Raw genomic sequence first — 21,399 nt, 5'->3', positions numbered from 1 at the left:
AGAAGCACTAGGTATTTTATCAGCTGTATCACTATCCCACTCAAAGTTTCTGATAACACTTTCAATCGTTTCATCTATTAGATTCGTAGGACTGCTAACAGGATTAGTTTTCATGTTGTCAGCATGCTTTTTTTGTTCAACGCTTTCGATTTGTACTGCAAATGATGTACTGGGTTGATCTATGCTATTAGAGTTATTAGAAACGTTAAGTACCTTTTTTTTTCTTCTTTTTTTGAACAGGTGATGAAGAATAATTAGATGAATCTGAATAATAACTACTTGCGTTATAACTTTCCGATGAATACTTAAACACCTCTTCATCTGACAACATCCATTAGTTTTTGTAGGTTACTTTGATTTTTTTCATAATCACCCATTTTTCTCAATTTTACTGCGATACTGTTACTACGATAACAAGTTGATGCGAACTAAATAATACACTGGTTAGACCCATACCGCTACAATACGCAGGTAAATAATACACTGGTTAGACCCATACCGCTACAATACGCAGGTTTATTCTTGCAAATTTGCGAGGTACGTGCGCATCGCATAGCAATCTATGTATGGAAAAGGAAGAAAGAAAATACCATTTGATGGTCCTTATAAACTGAGCATATTTTTATTTATTTTAAATCAGTAAAATTAAAGAATTCTTCTAAAATCTATTTTTATTTTCAGATTCTAAAAAGGAGGCTTCAAGTTGAATTCCCATATGATATACATCGGAGCTATCTTCAAAAAATAAATATATGCTTACACTTTTTAACATTTTATCTATAGTTTTAATTTTTTTATTCTAGAAACATTGATGCGGCGGACAAACAACAGATCTCAATATGTTGCAAAAGCGGTTTTGAACTATATACCTATTCTAAGCGCAAACTGTGTTATTTTTTTCTAAGAATCAAGTCTGAGACCAATGAAATATCAATTATTTTTATAAATTATTTTCACACGTCAATGGTGCTCATTTTTCCAGTAGATTTGAGAAATCTTTTTGATCCAGCTTTTTAAAGACACATATCTGTGTACCAGACCAAAAAGTAGCGATTTTGTAAAAATTTATTTTTTCAATTTAATTCATCTATCTCGTATAATAATCCAAGAGAAAGAAAGGACAAATAAAATGTAAAAAGTAGCTTTGTCCGGTATTTTTGCTATAAAGCTGTTATTAACGTTTTCTATGCATATCAATCGCAAAAAATGAGTAAAGGTTTCGAGTATATTATATTGTTTAATTTGTAAATTTTAGTAGTGAAGCAGTTGCTTATGAGATTATTTTTTAAATATTAATTGTCCAAATGTATTTTTTTTATAAATGTGTTTTTAAGAATGTTTTTATATTATTATGTTAAGATTCATTGGAAAAAATCCAGATTAGCTTGTTATTGATCTGAATTTTCGCCGAATAAATAATTATAAACTTACCATTTAAACTAAAAGTGTGTTAATATGCTAAATGCTTAAATATTTATGTAAATGTAAGACTGATGTGTTATCGCTAAAGCTATTGTTTAGATGGCCGTAAAATAAATTGTATAAATGCTACAGTTTGTCTTTTTATTAAAAACACCTACAACATATCTCTTTTCCCTAAGATTCTGTTATACAGAGTGCCATAAAAATATCTGTCAATATCTGCACTTGTTTTTAATGATTTTATTGATTCGTTTGAATTGTATTTCGTTTGTTTTATGTTTTCGTCTTACGTCAGTGAAGCCTATGATCCCTTGTGTTATCCATTCTTGCTTTCTGGTGTTTTTCGTGAACCTGATGTCTTAATGTTGTGTCTTTGTTATTTTCATTTTTAGAGCAGTCCATGTTACTTTAACGTCTGACTGTACAAAGTTTAGCGTTTCTGTTTTTTCTTAACCTTGATACTTATTTCGTTTTTTCTTTAGCGTTCTTCAGTTGTGAAATTTTTCTTGTCACTTTTTCCCTTTTAATTTTCAGTAATCTTTTTAGTCTAAATCCATTATAACTGAATTGTGATCGCTGTGAATGTAAGCCCCAGGGTATGTTTTAGTAGAGTTTATGTACTTGTTGAAGTTGTTAACGAGCAAAATGAAGTCGATTTGATTCCTAACAATTTTATTTTTTCTGACTGCAGGTGATTTCCATGTATATAGCCTTCTAGGATGTTGTTCGAAGAAAGTATTGGCTATTAACAGAATTGTACCGATCTATCTTACATATTGTTTCGGGTACCGAGACCGTATGCTCCTATATTGTCTCCTTCAGCACCACGACCAATATTTGCGTTAAGGTTACTCATAATCATCGTTATCTTACCTCTTTTTGTCAATCGCAAAATTTCATCTATGTTGTTATAAAACTTTTCAATTTCTTCCTTTGACTTGTCCGCGCTGCATCAGATAAGATAAAGATTGCCATGATGATGCCAGATAAGAAGAAAAAGACTTGTTGGCGCATAGACCTGATTAATATTATGGTTTCTATGGATTTTTCTTAATTTCAACATTGTTTCTCTATCATTTAGAGGGATAAAGTCTACGACACAATTTTATCATCATCATTCTGGCTTTACAACCCTGCGTGGGTCCTAGCCTCCTCAATAATTTCTCTCCAGTCATCCCTATCCATCGCCTTTCTCCGCCAAGGACGTATTCCCATATTTCTTGTCTTCATCGATGTTATCAAGGAACCTTGTTCTGGGTCTTCCTCCTCTTCTCTGTCCACTGGGTCTATCAAGGAGCGTTTTTCTAGCTGGGTCATTTTGTTCTATCCGCATTACATGCCCTATCCATCTCAGACTTCCTCTCTTAATATGTTTTACGACATCTGGTTCCTGGTATATTCTATAAAATTCGAAGTTGTATCGTCTTCTCCACACTCCATTTTCATTCACTACTCCATATATTCGACTTAGTACCTTTCTTTTGAAACATCAAAACATATTTTCATTACTTTTTGTTAAAGTCCAGGTCTCTGAACCATATGTTAGGACTGGGCATATTATTGTTTTGTAGAAAAGCATTTTTATCCGATACTAATAAGCCGTTCCATATTGATGTTCTGGGTCTTTCCCTTCTGAATACTATATATATATATATATATATATATATATATATATATATATATATATATATATATACATCTTTTGTTTTTCTGAACCAGGCCATCTTACTTTACTCATGTCCAAGATGTATATTTTCATTCTTCTCATCTCGGCTTCAGTGTTTGCAAGTTTCCCGGACATGAATAAGCTACATACATTCCAGATGGCAATGCGTACTATCCTGTCATATATTTCGATTCTCTGTCTACTTCCTTAGACCTCAATAGTAATTGACAGGGGGATTCTTCGTACCATTTCCCCATTTAAGGTGGGCCCTGGACTGAGGGCCATTTTCTTGTTTTCGTCTGCCATTTAGATTTGTGGGAAATATAATGGAGTGATTTCCCCATCGCAGTATCACAACCATTTAAACTGTTCCAGTCATGCTTGTAGTGTTCTGGTTCTGATGATCGCTGCTGCCCTTCACCAGGGAGGGATGGGAAATAGGTAACAAGATTTTGAAAGGATAAAGTGGTGGGCCATGATTCCTCTCAGTAAGGAATTGAGTGCAAAGTAGTGGCTCGCGTGGGCAGGGTCGCTTTCCTGAAATAGGCCTATTCTCTATGGAAATCGTAGAAAATTGTCTACCCACTACCCGAGTCAATATTATTTGATCAATATGTTTATTAAATCCTATTTTTCCTTTTTGTAGCCATGTGTTAACTAGATCTATTTTGAACTACCTTTCCTACGATGTTATATCTTTCCTATATTGTACGGAGTTGAGTCGTGGACTCTTACAGACTTTACTTGCAAGAAAATTGAGGGTTTCGAAATGTGGCTTTATCGTCGAATCCTGAAGATATCTTCTACCGACCGTGTTACTAACCAGGACGTTTTATTAAGAATGCAAAAAGGAAAAGAGTTGTTAACCAAAATAAAAACAGTCAAAATCGAATACCTCGGCTACATCATGAGGAACAGCGAAAGATATAGGTGGCTGCAGTTAATTCTACGAGGAAAAGTAGATGGAAAATGGGGATCAGGAAGGCGAAGGATTTCCTGGCTGAAAAATCTGCTTACTTAGTTTAATGCAACAACCATAAACCTTTTCAGAGCAACAGTTTGCAAAATACAGATTGCCATGATGGTCGCCAATATCCGAAATGGATGGGCACTACAAGAAGAAGGAAGTCCGACGTCAAATTTCTGTCCTTAGATACCATCTTTGGGTTATAAACTCCCATTAGATGTCACATATGCTATACTATCTGTTCTCATAACAGAAGAGTTGTGTTTGCGGACAGACATGGATAATTCAAGGTTTTCACCATTTTTTAAATGTTGTAAAATGAGTAAAAAGTATTACGTATTTGATTTTGACATTATTTATGGATATGAGCCTGCTCAGGACTAAGTTTGTCATATACTGGATCTTTTTAAGGTTAATTTTTAAACTTACCTTTGTTGACGTAGAGTTTTGAATACTTAACAAATTTTTGACTTCTTTCAGGCGTCTTAAATTAACAGTATAAAGTTAAATTAACAGTATAGTTGCTGTTACATTTGTCTTATAGTAAATCTATTTTTATATACGTTCAATAATAACGAAGATATTGTGTAGTGCCCTTGTGGTAGTCGCCTAGTTTGTTTTTTCTATCTTAATATATTCGTTATACCCTCTTCTTTTATTTGCAACATCGCATATTAGGAATCGATCAGTTGTTTATTCTGTACTGAGTCAGAGGCCTTAGATAAGGTGTAGTGCCCTTTTGGTAGTCGTCTTGTTTGTTTTTTAATATAATCTTTATCCCCTCGCCTTTCATTTAACGCATCACACACTCCAATCGGACCAATAACAACGGAGATATGATGTAATGTCGGAGCTAGGTTTTCATTACGGACAGATAAACAGAATAAGCATTTTATATGTATTGATGACCTCTTTGACTCATTAATGTCAAGAAGATAATATTTGTATCCGTTTAGATAAACCTTATTTGTCCTATGTTGCCTACTTCTCGATCTTATTAATCTTCCAGGAATCCTTACGTTCCTACTATCTTTATCTATACTATTTTTAACTATTTAATTACAGATCCGTTTTAAGTAAATAGTGCATGTTCGATCAGATTGTTTTCACAGCTATTATACTGCCAAAAATAGACAATAAAATACTGCTCAACAGGAAACTGATATTTTAAAATGCATAAAATGAAACGTATCTTATCATTAAGTTATCTTATCTTTCACTATTTTAAAAAATTGAGATTGATTATTGGAAAGGAACGTAATCTCACAATTGTTTCAGGCATTCCTAATTGTTTGCGTTTGTATACAATGTGAATCTGAGATTTTTTACGATGGAGTTTACCTGTGCTGTGTTAGTTAGTATATTTATTGCTGGTAAGGAAAATAAATATTATTTGATTATTAAACGTATAAAAGCATGTAGGTGATATAATTTGAAACTTTTTTTCTATATGTCTGATACCTTATTGAGACAAAAAATTATTAAACATAAATACGTAGGTGAGTCATATTTGATTTTAATGTTTATTGTAAAATTAAAAAGATTTTAAAGAAAATTAAAAATTTGGAGCATTAAAAGAACAAAAACAGGGACGCATAAAGAAGAGTAACAAATGAAACGAAGAAACTCTAAGCGGGGATAAAACAACATATTAAAGGTACCTACCAGAAATTTAGTTTGATGGTATATCTTGCAGTCGCTCTAAAAAATACGATGGACAATATACACATTGGCAAATTAAAGAACAAGAATGGCAGAAATACTAAAAACAACTGCTAACTGAAAATCGTCCTCAATATATGAAACAAACAATACAGGAACAAGAAAATGTAAAGGATTAGTTATAAATAACTCTTACGAAGATAAGTAATACCAAACGAACTGATTAAAAATAGATTTAAGAAATTCTTTGGCACGATACATAAAACATTGAGGAGACTGAATAAAGAAGCTTTAACATCCCTATACCATCCCTACTACTAAGGTGATGTTATTAAGTATTTGCTATTTTTCAGGAAAGCAGCTTTAAATTTGAAAAGAAGCAAACCGTGGTGTTACAGCAAATGAAATTTGTTTTTGAATATTTATAGCAAGAAGTTGAAATAATTCTAAATTCTGATTAATTTTAAGTGTTTTAAAGTCTTGTTTTAGTTTTTTTTTCCAGGGTTATATTATTATATTTAGCCAAGGTTATATTTCTCTGAAAATGCCTTTCTATAAATGACAGAGTTAACTGATGTTTGATTGTTATCACTGCATTCTTTCGTATATAGCGAATACATAAGGTCTGAGGATAAATATTTTCGTTTTGTTTTTGAACGGCAATAATGTGAACTGACTACATAATACAAGATCCCACTGCAGGATCACCACGTTCATAACGTTGCCAAGTAAAACAGTCAGCCAAGTCAAGTTAACATAAAGGTTGCCAGTAAAAAGTGTCAAGTGCAAATATTTTTTAATTCAATTAATAGTAATTAATTTTTGACAAATATTTTATTTCGTCCATTTATTTTTTAAATAAAATACTCTGCTCATGACGTATATGCATGTAATATATGTCAGGCAACCTTATATCATCATATTAATAAAAAAAGAAGAAGAAGAAATAGTATTTAAACGTTTTGTTTCTGTATTCTGTTAACTACTACCTACTAATCTTAATATATATTTGGCTCTTGTAGACATTTTTACTTTTGTTTCACAAAATATCACGAAAAATAAAGCAACGATGACACACAACGTATGCTATGAACAACTGCACAAATAGGTAACTTGAAGATCAGGACGAGACAACCCATAACACAAGTTACCCGGACATACACTGAAGTAGTGGAAATAGCAGGACACATTCGCTGGCTTGCCGTATATGAGTTTGTATCCGCCCGATTGTCTGAAGACGTAGAGCATACAGAAATAACGTTATAACAGTCTATTGATGCCAATTCATACACGGAAAGTTTGACGAATTGTGCTCCTGTCGCCATTTATTTTTATATATTTGGTGTCTCAATTCATCAAAGCCGTAGCAAAGCTGTTGCAGAAATTTGTAAATCTTATATACTTCTTAATAATATATCTATAATCTTATACATATATACATATATATATATATATATATATATATATATATATATATATATATACTTAAACCTAGAGCAAAGATTAATACTATTACAGGAATTAACCTCACCAGTCTTCCGGGTTGAAACGCGTTGATTATCATTGCGCCAAGCTTTCGACATCCTCTTCGATGTCTTCTTCGGGGCTTCCGAGGTCTTAGTCTACCGAGCCCCCAGACACTACTGTCTCATATGGCCTTGGAACTACTTTCATGTTCTAAGCATATGACTATGACAGTTTCAAGAAGACCATGACCAACTTCAGGTCACTTAACGAATAGAGGTTAAGCACATTGTAATATGTAAGGTTTCAAGTAAAACTTAAAAAGAATAAAAGTATATTATTTCATAATAACAAACATAAGACAACTACCACACTGATCACTTATCAAAGCATTACTGGTGCTGGGAATAGAGGACGGGTCATTTATACCGTCGATGGTGACGTGGCTTGGGTGGAGGTTGACGTGGGGGCCAGCATGGGGATTGGCGCGGAGGTTAGCGCGAACATTTCTGACAGTAGGATTTTGGTTGACGGGTGGAGCAGATGGAATTTTTTTTATGAGAGGTTGAAGGTAACAGTATCCCGTCATCTATTTTATTGGGACGATTTGGCCTTTTTTCAATTTCTATGGCATCTCTCATAATTCTTAATTTATAGAAGCGGATGGGGGCTATGGTTCTGGAGTTTTCAAAATAAATTTTGTGACCTGTATGAAGATGGTGTTGATCTAGAGAACAGAAATGGAATGTTTATAAATCCTACTTTGGATTCTACGATTTGTTTGACCTATATAGGATCGGGGACAGTCTGCATAAGGAATTTCATAAACTCCGTGTTGTTCATTTGATGACACCTTTGATGTAAGGAAGAAAGTCTTTCGTATGACAAGGGTCTGAGTCTTTGCGTTGAGATTGAGTGGGAGATTGATGTCTGTGGATGCACCACTAAATGGTGCCCCAATGGGCTCCTTACTATCTCCAGTAATTGCCAATATTTTTATAGACGACTTCGGACCCGAGCACTATCCACATCAATGCTCAAACCACCATGTTGGCTACGATATGTTGAGATACATTAGACATTTGACCCCATGGCAGGAATGCTTTGGTATCTTTTCAAACCCAACTGAATGGTATACACCCTAGTATCCAGTTCACAATGGAGGTGAAAACTGATTCATCCCTACCGTCTCTAGAAGTTATAAAGAAAAATCTTAGCCTATCGCCAATACCTACGTTGGCCCCCACGCCAACCTCCACTCAAGCCACGTCACCATCGACGGTATAAATAACCTATCCTCTATTACCAGCACCAGTAATGCTTTGATAGTGATCAGTGTAGTAGTCTCTGGGGACTTGGGAGACTGAGACCTCGGAAGCCCTGAAGAAGACATCGAAGAGACATTTTCGATCATAGGGAACAACTCGATATATTGTTTCAAGTTACAGTCTAGATTGAAGTTTGCATACCCTTATTTTTCTATATATTTATACCGAATACATATTGTGCCAAATGAAAACTGAGATTTGTCGAGTCGTCGATGATCTAGACCATACCTTTGGATATTCAAACTTAAACAATGAAATGTATTTAAACTAAATTAACGTAAACAAGCAATTAGGCTTCGTAAGTCCTAGGTTTTCTCTAACGTGACCGGAGGTAAAACCGGAAGTCGATATTTGAACTCTTCGTGTAACTTTGCGTCGATTGACATAAGATTTCATTAATTTTCCCCATGTTATGCCAAACTTCCGGTCATAACATTTTAACCGGAACTGACATTCAAAATCAGAACTAAAAATTCGAGCTCGACTTATCAATATGAGTCGATTGATAAATCACAGTTACTATTTCTGCCACTATGATGTGGCACTTCCGGTTACAAATTTTTAACCGGAAAATATATTTGTATATTAATATATTTGTTCTCGTCTTGCTAAAGCGCATCGAATAATATGTCGCTTGTACTATTTCAGCGACTTCAAAACAGTACTTCCGATTGTAAGTCTGCAACCGGAAGTCCGAAGTCAAATTTCTCACCTTTAATACCATCTTTGGGTTAAGAGCTCTCATTAGATACCTCATTTGTCAGTCTATTTGTTCTAATAACGAAGGAGTTGTGATTACGGACGGACAGACAGACATAAATAATTTAAGGTGTTCACATTTTAATGTTGTAAAATGGGTGAAAACAAGGCTTGCACCCTTAATGTCATGTTCTTTTCATGAACGAATAATCCACGGGTATATGATGTTCCAATAAAGTTTCTAGTGAAAGCTAATATCTAGGGTGCTTGATAAAAAGAGTATAAGTCAAAAATGATCAAAATATTATTTTTGCCGAATAAGACTATAAAGGACTATATTTTTACCTTAGTATCAGTAGAACAAGTCAATATGCTAATATAAATTAAATAAAATTATTTGGTATTTTTAGTACATCTAGTTAAAGGAACTTTTAATTTCGTAAAAACAGTTTATGTCAACTTATACTGTTTATACACTTCGAGTTTGTGGACTATTCTTGGCTCTAATAGTATATGTCGACATGTAGATGATTATAGTGACGAGGATGAAAACTATATGCCGGATAGTAGTGACTCTAGTAGTGCTGTTAAAGAAAAAATAAAATCTGTTCCAAATTCTAGGTCTGAAAATACAGAGAGGAGATCAAAATCGAAAAAAAAAGCGGAACATAAAAGAAATAGAAACTTAAGAAAAGCTTATGTAACAGCAAAAATAAAGTAAAACTAGCACGCTGCATGAAAAACTTGAAGTCTGTAGAAATAAATGCTATAACAAAATTTCAGAGGATATACAAAAAAAGCTATTCGGCGAATATTGGTCTATGGGTGATCGCAACAAACATGTTGCACATATATTGTTAGCCTTATAGCCCCCGAACCACCTAAAACCACTAGAAAAAGGACTTTAGATCCGGATAAAAAAGTTCGAAAAGTGACTCATGTTTTTCATTTAAAGGTGAATGGCGCTAAAATTCAAGTTTGTAAAAAATCTTTTATGAACACATTTGATGAGACAAATATGTTTATTACACTGGCTCTTACAAATAGGGATTCAAGTACTTCAGGAAGAATAACTGATGACCAGCGAGGTCGTGATCTTTCTGTTAACAAGCATAATGAAGAAAGTATTCTAATATTCAGAAAATGTACAAATTATACCGTGAAGAAAATTAATCACCTGTCTCTAGACCTATCTATGAAAGAGAGTTCCATAAAATTAACATTTCATTTAAAAAGCCTAAAGTAGATAGGAGCCATAAATGTGATGTGCTGAAGCTGAGTAATAGACTCAAAGTTACTGAAAGCGAAGATGATAAAACTAAAATAAAAGACGAGATAAGTATTCATTACACTGCTGCAGACAATGCATTAGTTATGAAGAACAACGATACAGAAAAAGCAAAATGTGATAGTACTTTTAGATGCCTCACTTTTGACTTGCAGCAGTGTTTCGCAACTCCAAAGGTAAATTCTTCTATTGCCTTTTACAAAAGACAGTTATGGACATATAACCTAACTATTCATGAGTATGGAGAAGGAAATGTAGCGTGATACATGTGGCACACAGGTGACCCAAAGTAACCCTGTACTTGGATACATGCGGTGGTCAGAACAAAAATTCACATGTTGCTATGATGTTTTAGTAGCAATGCAAAATAACACCAATTTAGAAGTTATTGACCATAAATTCATGGTGAATGGACACAGTCATATAGAGTGCGATATTGATCATGGATTGATCGAAAAGCAAAAAAAAGTTAAGTATTCCAATTAGCCATCCGCACGATTTGTATCAGCTTGTGAGAAGTACAGGAAAAATGAAGAAATTCAATGTTGTAGAACTTTACCATGGTGATTTCTTAAAATTTTCATATCTTTTGAAAAGTAACTGTCTAATGCGTAAAAAAGATACAAGAGGATATCCTTTCAATTGGTTTGATGTGAACTGGTTTCGTTATACAGGAGAAAAGGGAATTATTCTTTATAAAACATTACTTGATGAGAAAGAGGCATTTCTGACGCTAAGTGTACTACGTAAAGGACAAACTTATGCTAGGCTGGTACCCATCAATTTGTACAAAAGCACTCTTGCTATATCAACGCAGAATAAAAATGATATTTTGGATCTTCTTCCTCTGATAAGTCCAGTATTTCACGATTTTTATAAAAATGTTTCTCCATTAAGGGACGTAGCCATTGGTCTGCCGAAACCGTATTAACATTATTCCGATGTTCTTATGTTTTTTTAATAAATATGTTTTATTTATTTACTTTTTAATAAAAAACAGCTTTTTGGGCTAAATAAAATAGTATAAGTCATCTAGTACGTGTGGTCCAAATAATATGTCACATTTTTTTTTGTAATTTCCATTTATTTAAAAAATACACACAAAAATACACTTTATTCAAGATTAGTTATTTACAAAGTAAAATAGGTAAATATAACAATTCTGTATACTACGATTTAGGAGATGACAATTAATTAGCTTCAGAACAAAATTATTTATCGTTTTTTGCTTCTCCTGAAAAGTTGACTAAATTGACTTTTACTTCTTTTACCGAGCACCCTAGATATTAAGTTGTTGTATGTTTAAGATTTAGCATTGCTTTTAGAACTTTATGTTCATCTTATTGATTATTATTTTCTCTACCTCTTCCCTAATTTCAGTTTGTCTGGTTTATGTCCTGATGCACATTTGGACGAGTTGGAAATGATCCAGTTTTTTTTTATTTTTAATTTTGTGTCTAAATTTTCCTTCTTTCGTCTTAAGTACTTGATTAAGTATTTATTATAACGAAGCGAAGGGTTCATGTGAGACAAAAAATAACAACTAAAATCGTTTAATATTTTAGCGTGGATTGAAATATCTTCCGGAGCCGTTACAACATCAACACTAGCCCCGACTGAATTTCACCTTGGAGAAAAAAATATTACTTGGCATCCAGATCATAACGAGAAATTAATCGTCACAACGGACGAGGGTTATAAGATTTCTGTTAAAATAGAATATTGTAGCATCGATATTACAGATAAGGAATTTGTTAAAATTTATACAGGTGAGTAAAAAAAAACACTTTCTAATATCCTCATGCGAATATAGTAAATAAATATTTAAACTACCGTCTTGCTTCCACTAGGGCAATGGTTCATCGCTTGTGATATTTAAGTTGCAAAAAGTATTGATGAAGAGGCTTCCAATTTTATGCACCACCTCTTGAGCCCCGTCCAATTATGTTTACCAGTTTTTTTATTCTTTTATGTTTATGGCTATTCTTTTTGTTTCATTTTATTTTCTTTTGGTTTATTTTTTATTGTTCTTTTCCATATGGGTGTTGTTTTCCTTTTCTTCTTTTTCCTTACCTGTTCCTGTAATGCAGAGCATATCTAACAATAGGTGTTGTTGGTTTTCTTAGTGTGTCCAATATATAGTGTATTGTAACTATCTACTGTAGGGGAGACCGGGGAGAGTTCGGACACAGGGAGACATCGGACACATTTGAATTTCGCACATTTTTGAAGATGCACTGTTGTCATTTGGTAAACACAACCTTATTTGTACATAATTATAGGTTATGTATTGACAGCTGTGATTTCGGTCGTAGTCACAGAGTTATCTATTGTGAAGTGTTTTGTCGAGTTTTGTTCTAAAAATATCGGTGCAATCCAGAAGATATATTTTAAAATACATAGACTTACCACGTATAAAACTTTGGTGCTGTAATCTACTATACTTATTTCATTAATTTGCGTTTATGTTGTTGCAATATTTAGGTAAGTTTTTTTATAAACCCATTGTATTACCAATGTTTGCATTAGGGGAGAGTTCGGACACAGTGTCCGAACTCTCCCCTGTGTGTCCGAAGTCTCCCCTGATCTGTAGTTATTCTATTTTTCTCTTACAGCTCATAATGCCCCGTACATATACAAGGGTAACAGAACGACAATTTTCTGCAGACACTATGAAAAATGCCACATCAGAGGTGCTTGACGGCAAATTGAGCATTCGGAATAGCGCCAAAACCTACGGCGTTCCTAAATCTAGTCTTCTAGATTACATAAAGAAAGCTAGAGCTGTGGGTATAGACAACGTAACATTCTCTCCAAATTTCAAGCAATCTCAAGTGTTTACCGATATAATGGAAAAAATGCTTGAAAAATATTTATTAGATTGTTCTTCCATGTTTCATGGACTAACGCCTAAAGCTGCAAGACGTTTAGCTTTTGAATTTGCCAAGAAAAACCATGTTAAAATGCCTACTACATGGAGCGAAAATGAAGAAGCTGGAACAGACTGGTTTTCAGGTTTCATGAAACGTCATCCTGTACTATCTATTAGAACACCTGAAGCCACTAGTCTCGCTAGAATGACGAGTTTTAACAAAGTTACTGTTGAGACGTTTCAAAATAAATTAGAAGAAGTTTTACGTCGTCATTCTTTTAGATCTTCAGCGATTTTCAATTTAGATGAAGTGAGTCAATTAACAATTTTGTTTAGTTATTTTGATAATTAATATCACTTATTTTTTAGACTGGGGTTACTACAGTTCAGCGTGTACCTAAAATAATTGGAAGAAAAGGTCAACATCAAATAGGGCAGGTGACCTCACGTGAACGTGGAGAATTAGTTACACAAGTGGGCATAATTTCTGCTGATGGAAAAGCATTGCCTCCTATATGGGTATTCCCACGGCAACGTTTTGATGAAAACCGCATGATGAAAGGGGTTCCTCAAGTTGCTTTAGCATTAGTATCTCCTTCAGGATGGATGACAAGTGATAATTTTTTGAAAGTACTTAAACATGTTGTCAAAAATACACTCTGCTCTGATACTAATAAAATTTTACTAATCATGGATAACCACGAGTCCCATCTCTCAGTGGAGGGACTTGATTACTGCAAAGAAAATGGAATTACTGTTTTGACACTACCACCTCATACTTCTAATAAGTTACAACCTTTGGACCGAACAGTGTTTGGTCCTTTCAAAAAGTTTTTTAATGATGGTGCTAATTCCTGGATGTTGTCTAATCCTGGTCAGACACTTTCTATATATGACTTGCCTGCTATTTGTTCTTCTGCTTGGGACAGAGCTGCCAATCCAGTTAATATTAAAAGTGGTTTCAAGTGTACAGGTATTTGGCCTTTTGACAGGAATATATTCGGAGAAGAAGAGTTCTTATCTTCTTACGTGACAGATAGACCAATGCCTACTACAGAACCGGAACTCGGAAAAAGAGATTTTGATAGCTTGTCCAAACCGGGGCCAAGCAAAGTTTTAGTTTCTCCGAGTCACTCAACTTCTCCAAACATCATTTCTCCAGAAATGGTTAGACCGTTTCCCAAGGCGCCAGAACGTAAAACATCAAATAGAGGGAGGCCTAAGGGCAAATGTATCATTGCCACGGATACTCCAGAAAAAGACGAAATTGCCAACAGGAAACTAAAACGATCTGTTACAAGGAAAGTAAATCCTAAAAAAAGACAGAAAGTCACTAAAAAAATTGTTGAAACATCTTCTTCTTCTTCCTCTGAAGACATAATGAGCAATGAAAAATCCTCTGACTTCATAGAGCAAGATGACGAAGTGGATACAGAAGAAACAAATATTGCAAATGGTCAGTTTATAATTGCCAGAGTTTATGGAAAAACACCAGCTACATTTCGGCACTATGTTGCAGAAATTCAGGAAAAACAGATAAAAGGATACGACGTAAAATTTTATAAAAAACATGCCACTTCTAATCGGTTTATCTCCACTGAAGAAGATGCTTTTGTTATATTTGAAGACATAAAATGTATTTTACCGAAGCCCTTGAAAGATACACGTCAAAGATATGAAAATATGATCTATTTTAATACAGATTTAGAAGATTATTCATTGCATTAATTTTTTAATATCTAAACATGTCTATTTTTTTTAAATACATTTTTATAAGTAACATATGTTGTACTGTCCGAAGTCTCCCAGTACTGTCCGAAGTCTCCCAGTTCCTAGTCCGAAGTCTCCCCGTTTCTGGGGAGACTTCGGACAAATGACCCCCTGCAATATTTTTTTATTTTTGTTGTTAATTTATTGATTTGATATATTCTGCTCTTGATTGGTTATGCCTGAACCTTGGAAGCTTAAGTTAACTACTTTAAAAGGTAAATATATCAATACACTTTTCTAATAAAAATTAATTTTTAAAAATGGTCCGAACTCTCCCCGGTCTCCCCTACTAAGAAATAAAACCTATTCTTGTTAAATATGTACCTAAGCCATTTTAAACTAAAAATTTTCTGTATATATAAATATGCTGTATATATATATATATATATATATATATATATATATATATATATATTTATTTACGGTAACAATTGACTTCCCACATGTAAAGTTGTAGGTTCAATTGGCTTCCGCTGGTCAATTGGCATCCGGTATTCGGATGCCAATTGACCTCTTCAAAATAATATCAGAAACGCATAGTGGATGATATTATAAGGCTCTTTACGCGATATGAACCCGGAATCCAATTGGACCGTTTTTTGATTCGTAAATAAATCGTAGTTCGAGGCAAAAAATAAGCAGCGCCACCATCGATTTGTGTATATTGAGTTGAAGCGATATTCATGTCGTTGCAGCTTAGCGGTTCAATTGGCATCTACAGGATGTGATACGATTTTGGAAGCCAGTTAGTCACTTAGATTGTCGTAGATTCCAGGTTTTTAAAGGTTCGAGTAACATCTGGTCGATTCGCGTTTGAGTTTAATTCTTAGAATGGATATTTTTTGTTTAGTTTTTGGATTTACAATATATTATTGGTTTTATCTTACTTTCTTGTTATCTGCAGTCTTTTATTCTTTTTGAAAGGTTTTATAACCTTATTTCTCAGCGCCATGTGTATAATTTTTTGAAGCACATTGCTAAAACGTTGTGTATTAAAAAGCATTTAATGTTAGGGGTTGTAAATGCATTAAAAATGTGAATTTTGAAAATGTGGTTTGGCGCTGTGTTAATAAGATTCTTTCGTTAAGATGCTTAGTTTTTATCTATCTCTGGTTATGCTTTGTCTTTTTTTCTGTGAAAATATTAACTAATATTATAAATGTGAGTGTAAGGTGTTTGTCGGCTTGTTTTTTTTTCGCATTCCCTGTTTAACTTTTTAACCGATCATATTGATTATTTTTGCAATTTTGACAGGGACACAAATAAGCACAGATGATACATTTTATTAAAAAAAGTTGTATTTTCAAGGGATACTTCTCGGCAGAAGACGCCATCACAATCGAATCGAGGATAAAAGCTAGTATTTTATATGTAAATGAGAATGCAATCCACTCTTAACTGATCAACATTTAATATGTCCTCACAGGTATTCCGTGTGCAATGCTGCCAGGTCACCCATGTACAGCTTGGAACAACAAGAGACATTTGCTGATCGGTTTAGGCCGCCAAAACCCAATTAATTATGTTTAGATCAACAGAAACAACTACTCCGAGGGCTAATACCCCTACCGGCATTGAATTATACTATTGATCCAATGGTCGCAGCACAACACAACCCATCAAGTGTGAAACGCCAAACAGTTGTTGCGGTCCGCCAGACCTCATCAGTGACGCTTGGCTTCTCCATTGGAAAGTTGTCCGTTCTGCTTAAGGGGACAAGGTCCTCTGCATCTCAAATGTAAATGAGAATGCAATCCATTCTTAACTGATCAACATTTAATATGTCATCACCGGTGTTCCGTGTGCAATGCTGCCAGGTCAACCATGTACAACTTGGAACAACAAGAGCCCTTTGCTGATCGGTTTAGGTCACCGAAACCCAACCAATTATGTTTGGATCAACAAAAACCACTACTCCGAGGGGTAATACACCTACTGGCATTGAATTATACTATTGATCCAATGGTCGCAGATCAACACAACCCATCAAGTGTGAAACGCCAAACAGCAGTTTCGGTCCGCCAGACCTCATCAGTGACGCTTGGCTTCTCCATTGGAAAGTTGTCCGTTCTGCTTAAGGGAACAAGGTCCTCTGAATCTCAAATGTAAATGAGAATGCAATCCACTCTTAACTGATCACATAGGTGACCTAGCAGCATTGCACACGGAACACCTGTGATGACATATTAAATGTTGATCAGTTAAGAGTGGATTGCATTCTCATTTACATTTGAGATTCAGAGGACCTTGTCCCCTTAAGCAGAACGGACAACTTTCCAATGGAGAAGCCAAGCGTCACAGATAAGGTCTGGCGGACCGAAACAGCTGTTTGGCGTTTCACACTTGATGGGTTGTGTTTTTCTGCGACCATTGGATCAATAGTATAATTCAATGCCGGTAGGGGTATTAGCCCACGGAGTAGTTGTTTCTGTTGATCCAATCATAATTGGTTGGGTTTCGGTGACCTAAACCGATCAGCAAATGGCTCTTGTTGTTCCAAGCTGTACATGGGTGACCTGGCAGCATTGCACACGGAACACCTGTGATGACATATTAAATGTTGATCAGTTAAGAGTGGATTGCATTCTCATTTACATTTGAGATTCAGAGGACCTTGTCCCCTTAAGCAGAACGAACACTTTTCAATGGAGAAGCCAAGCGTCACTGATCAGGTCTGGCGGACCGAAACAGCTGTTTGGCGTTTCACACTTGATGGGTTGTGTTGTTCTGCGACTATAGGATCAATAGTATAATTCAATGCCGGTAGGGGTATTAGCCCTCTGAGTAGTTGTTTCTGTTGATCTAAATATAATTAATTGGGTTTCGGTGACCTAAACCGATCAGCAAATGGCTCTTGTTGTTCCAAGCTGTACATGGGTGACCTGGCGGCATTGCACACGGAACACCTGTGATGACATATTAAATGTTGATCAGTTAAGAGTGGATTGCATTCTCATTTACATTTGAGATTCAGAGGACCTTGTCCCCTTAAGCAGAACGGACAACTTTCCAATGGAGAAGCCAAGCGTCACAGATAAGGTCTGACGGACCGAAACAGCTGTTTGGCGTTTCACACTTGATGGGTTGTGTTGTTCTGCGACCATTGGATCAATAGTATAATTCAATGCCGGTAGGGGTATTAGCCCTCGGAGTAGTTGTTTCTGTTGATCCAAACATAATTGGTTGGGTTTCAGTGACCTAAACCGATCAGCAAATGGCTCTTGTTGTTCCAAGCTGTACATGGGTGACCTGGCAGCATTGCACACGGAACACCTGTGATGACATATTAAATGTTGATCAGTTAAGAGTGGATTGCATTCTCATCTACATTTGAGATTCAGAGGACCTTGTACCCTTAAGCAGAACGAACAACTTTCCAATGGAGAAGCCAAGCGTCACTGATGAGGTCTGGCGGACCGAAACAGCTGTTTGGCATTTCACACTTGATGGGTTGTGTTGTTCTGCGACTATAGGATCAATAGTATAATTCAATGCCGGTAGGGGTATTAGCCCTCGGAGTAGTTGTTTCTGTTGATCCAAACATAACTAGTATTTTATAGTATAGCAAAGTAATACATTTTCGGGTAGATCAGATATGTAGGATTTAGTGCTCGCTCTTCTACCTATATTTTATTATAGTGTCTTATGAAATTTCAATTTCTGGATCATTTTTTGTCTTTAACTGGGATATTATTACTCTCCTGCCTTCTACTATTCTTTGCTTTTCTCACCACTCCTGCTGATATCTCTATATTTGTGTTTCGTTTATTTATTCGTTCATAGTTTGTTATTAATTTTGCCTCACACATATTTGCGTCTTAATAATTGTAATAATATAGAAATCTTATTACCTGAATAAAGGAATCATGTTTTGTTCAAATAAATTTAATAAATTAAAACCATTTCTACATACCATTTTGAAGATAATCATAACAACTTGAAAACACTACAACAAATGAAATGGAATAAGCAGTTGTTCCACATCTCTAACGTAAGGATATGAAGAAAAATTTATTCTTAATATCGTGTGTATTTTTCACCAGCGCGAATTAGTGCTTGAAATCTACGTGGCATGCTGCGTATAAGCCTGTCGATATCTTGTTGAGGTACCTATATTTTCCCATTCTTCGATTAGAGTTTCTTTTAGTTGTTGAAGGATTTGAGGTGGATGTGGGCGCCTCGGGACACATCTATCTAACATATCCCAAAGATGTTCAATTAGTATAAGCGAATAAATGCAATACACTCTTAACTGCTCAACACATCAAGGTGTTATAGCAGGTGTTCCGCGTGCAATGCTGCCATGTTCACTATTGGAGTCACTGGAGTAGTTGTTGCTATTGATCCAAAAAGTTAAGCTTTGCTTGGGTTTTCGGTAACCTTAACCGACAGCAAATGACTCTTGTTTTCCACGCTGTACATGTGAACATGGCAGCATTGCACGCGGAACACCTGCTATAACACCTTGATATGTTGAGCAGTTAAGAGTGTATTGCAATTTTTCGCTTATATTTTATAGTCAGAGGACACAGTCCCCAAAGCAGAACGGACAACTTTCCAATGGTGAACCCAAACGTCACAATGGATCATTTTATGTACCATTATAGGTATGTGCCATGTATAGCCTTGATAAAGACTTAAAATAAAGTAAAAACATTGGCAAATTTTAAACATTAACTAGGTTTTAATTGTCCCTAACCCACTATTACCATTAGAAGCTATTAAGTGGACACTACTCCTAAAACTTTGTTTACGTTGAATGCTATGTATCGCCATTTTAAAAAGAGAGACCAAGAAATTTTGTAAATTATATGTTTGCAACTGTGTTTCTTACAAAAACCTTTTGTATGTATATAACTTCTTTATTATTCACTTCTAATAAAGTTAAGAGATAAAATACTGATTCTGAATTTTGTTTAAAAGAAGTGTACCTTTAAACATTTGATTTTCAACTTCTTCAAAGTTACAGTAATTTCAACATCTTTTCAATTCTTGAGTACTTCAATTCCCAAGAGATTTCAGTAATTTTATTTTATTTTTTTCTACGTAGGGCAAACACAACCATGAGATATAATCGAGACTCCATATATTTCAAACTAGGTTGATTTTGATAAAATTGCGAAAATCGAAAATGCAAATCGAAGAGAAATACGAACAAGAACGAGAAAATACAGCCCATATAGCCCATAATGCGACGTAACAGCCCAAGACATGAAGTTACAATCATTGTAACATTTAATTTTAACATTTAATCCTACTATACCAGAATTTCTTTAGTAATACCAAATAATTCATTACAACAGAGCTCTTTTACTCAGGGAATAATCAGACTAGAAGTTGTTAAAAGACGATAAAACATTTTTAAATTACTGAGCTTAAAAAATGTAAAATAAAAGTATTTAGCAAATTAAATCAAATTTGAAGCTGTCATAATTTTAAAAGAAAAATATTCAATCTCGAAAAAAGCAATAACTACCTGCCTACAATTTATAGATAAAGAGTAAATATACTCTAACAAGTTAAATTTTTAAACATCCGTTTCGACAACAAAATATTACAATGACTGAACAGATGAATTGACTCAGGTAGAATTCCACCGAAACCTTTAGGTATTATTGTCGACTTGAGTCATAAACCAATGGATGCTAAAGGTCCAAAGCCAATCGATGCCAAAGAAACCGCAACAGCGATTGATGCCAATTGGTACCGCAACAGAATTCGCTGTATATTGTGGCCCGTGAATATTCACGGATGCCAAATGGGAATACTTTTCGTCCAGAAGTCAATTGGTACTACAAAGAAATATATATATATATATATATATATATATATATATATATATATATATATATTGGCAAAGGAAAAAAACAATTCAAAACGTGTTTTCTTGAAAATGTGTTTTATAAAATCCAATACGTCTTGTATAAATAAAAAGTCTGACATAGATAAACTGAGTAACATTTATTGTTATTTACTGACAAAATATCAAAAATAAAATAAAGACTTACTTTTACAAATACACACCATAATACACCTGCATGCAAAACATGTTGCATACCATCAAGACAGGTATGGACAGAATGAACTACTTCCATTAATAAAACATAAAGAACACTTAATTACATTTTAATCATACTATTTTTGTTTTTTCTTTCTGTTCTCTATGGATCAGTTAAAACACACCATTAAAAGACGTCACAAAAGAAGTTTTACTATCAATAACTAAATTTTAAAATGTATTTTGTTCATTATTTTATATGT

At 34.5% G+C, this 21,399-nt stretch overlaps 2 protein-coding genes across 2 annotated transcripts in view; both read left to right on the top strand.

The window, feature by feature from the left end:
• LOC140443658 (synaptic vesicle membrane protein VAT-1 homolog-like) overlaps positions 1–1,551 on the top strand; it is a 139,330-nt gene extending 137,779 nt beyond the window's left edge. Inside the window, exon 7 of the mRNA XM_072535026.1 lies at positions 682–1,551. Within this exon, the coding sequence (XP_072391127.1) occupies positions 682–707 (26 nt within the window). The 3' untranslated portion in view covers positions 708–1,551. The remainder of the gene's footprint in view (positions 1–681) is intronic.
• Positions 1,552–5,301: 3,750 nt separating this feature from the next.
• Positions 5,302–21,399, top strand: part of LOC140443657 (uncharacterized) — a 74,003-nt gene continuing 57,905 nt past the window's right edge. Inside the window, exons 1-2 of the mRNA XM_072535024.1 lie at positions 5,302–5,428; positions 12,062–12,265. Of these exons, the coding sequence (XP_072391125.1) occupies positions 5,386–5,428; positions 12,062–12,265 (247 nt within the window). The 5' untranslated portion in view covers positions 5,302–5,385. The remainder of the gene's footprint in view (positions 5,429–12,061; positions 12,266–21,399) is intronic.

The sequence above is a fragment of the Diabrotica undecimpunctata genome, chromosome 6, assembly GCF_040954645.1.
Source record: "Diabrotica undecimpunctata isolate CICGRU chromosome 6, icDiaUnde3, whole genome shotgun sequence".
Lineage (NCBI taxonomy): Eukaryota > Metazoa > Arthropoda > Insecta > Coleoptera > Chrysomelidae > Diabrotica > Diabrotica undecimpunctata.
Note: the sequence above shows the minus strand (reverse complement) of the source record. Positions and strands in the feature narration are given on the sequence as shown.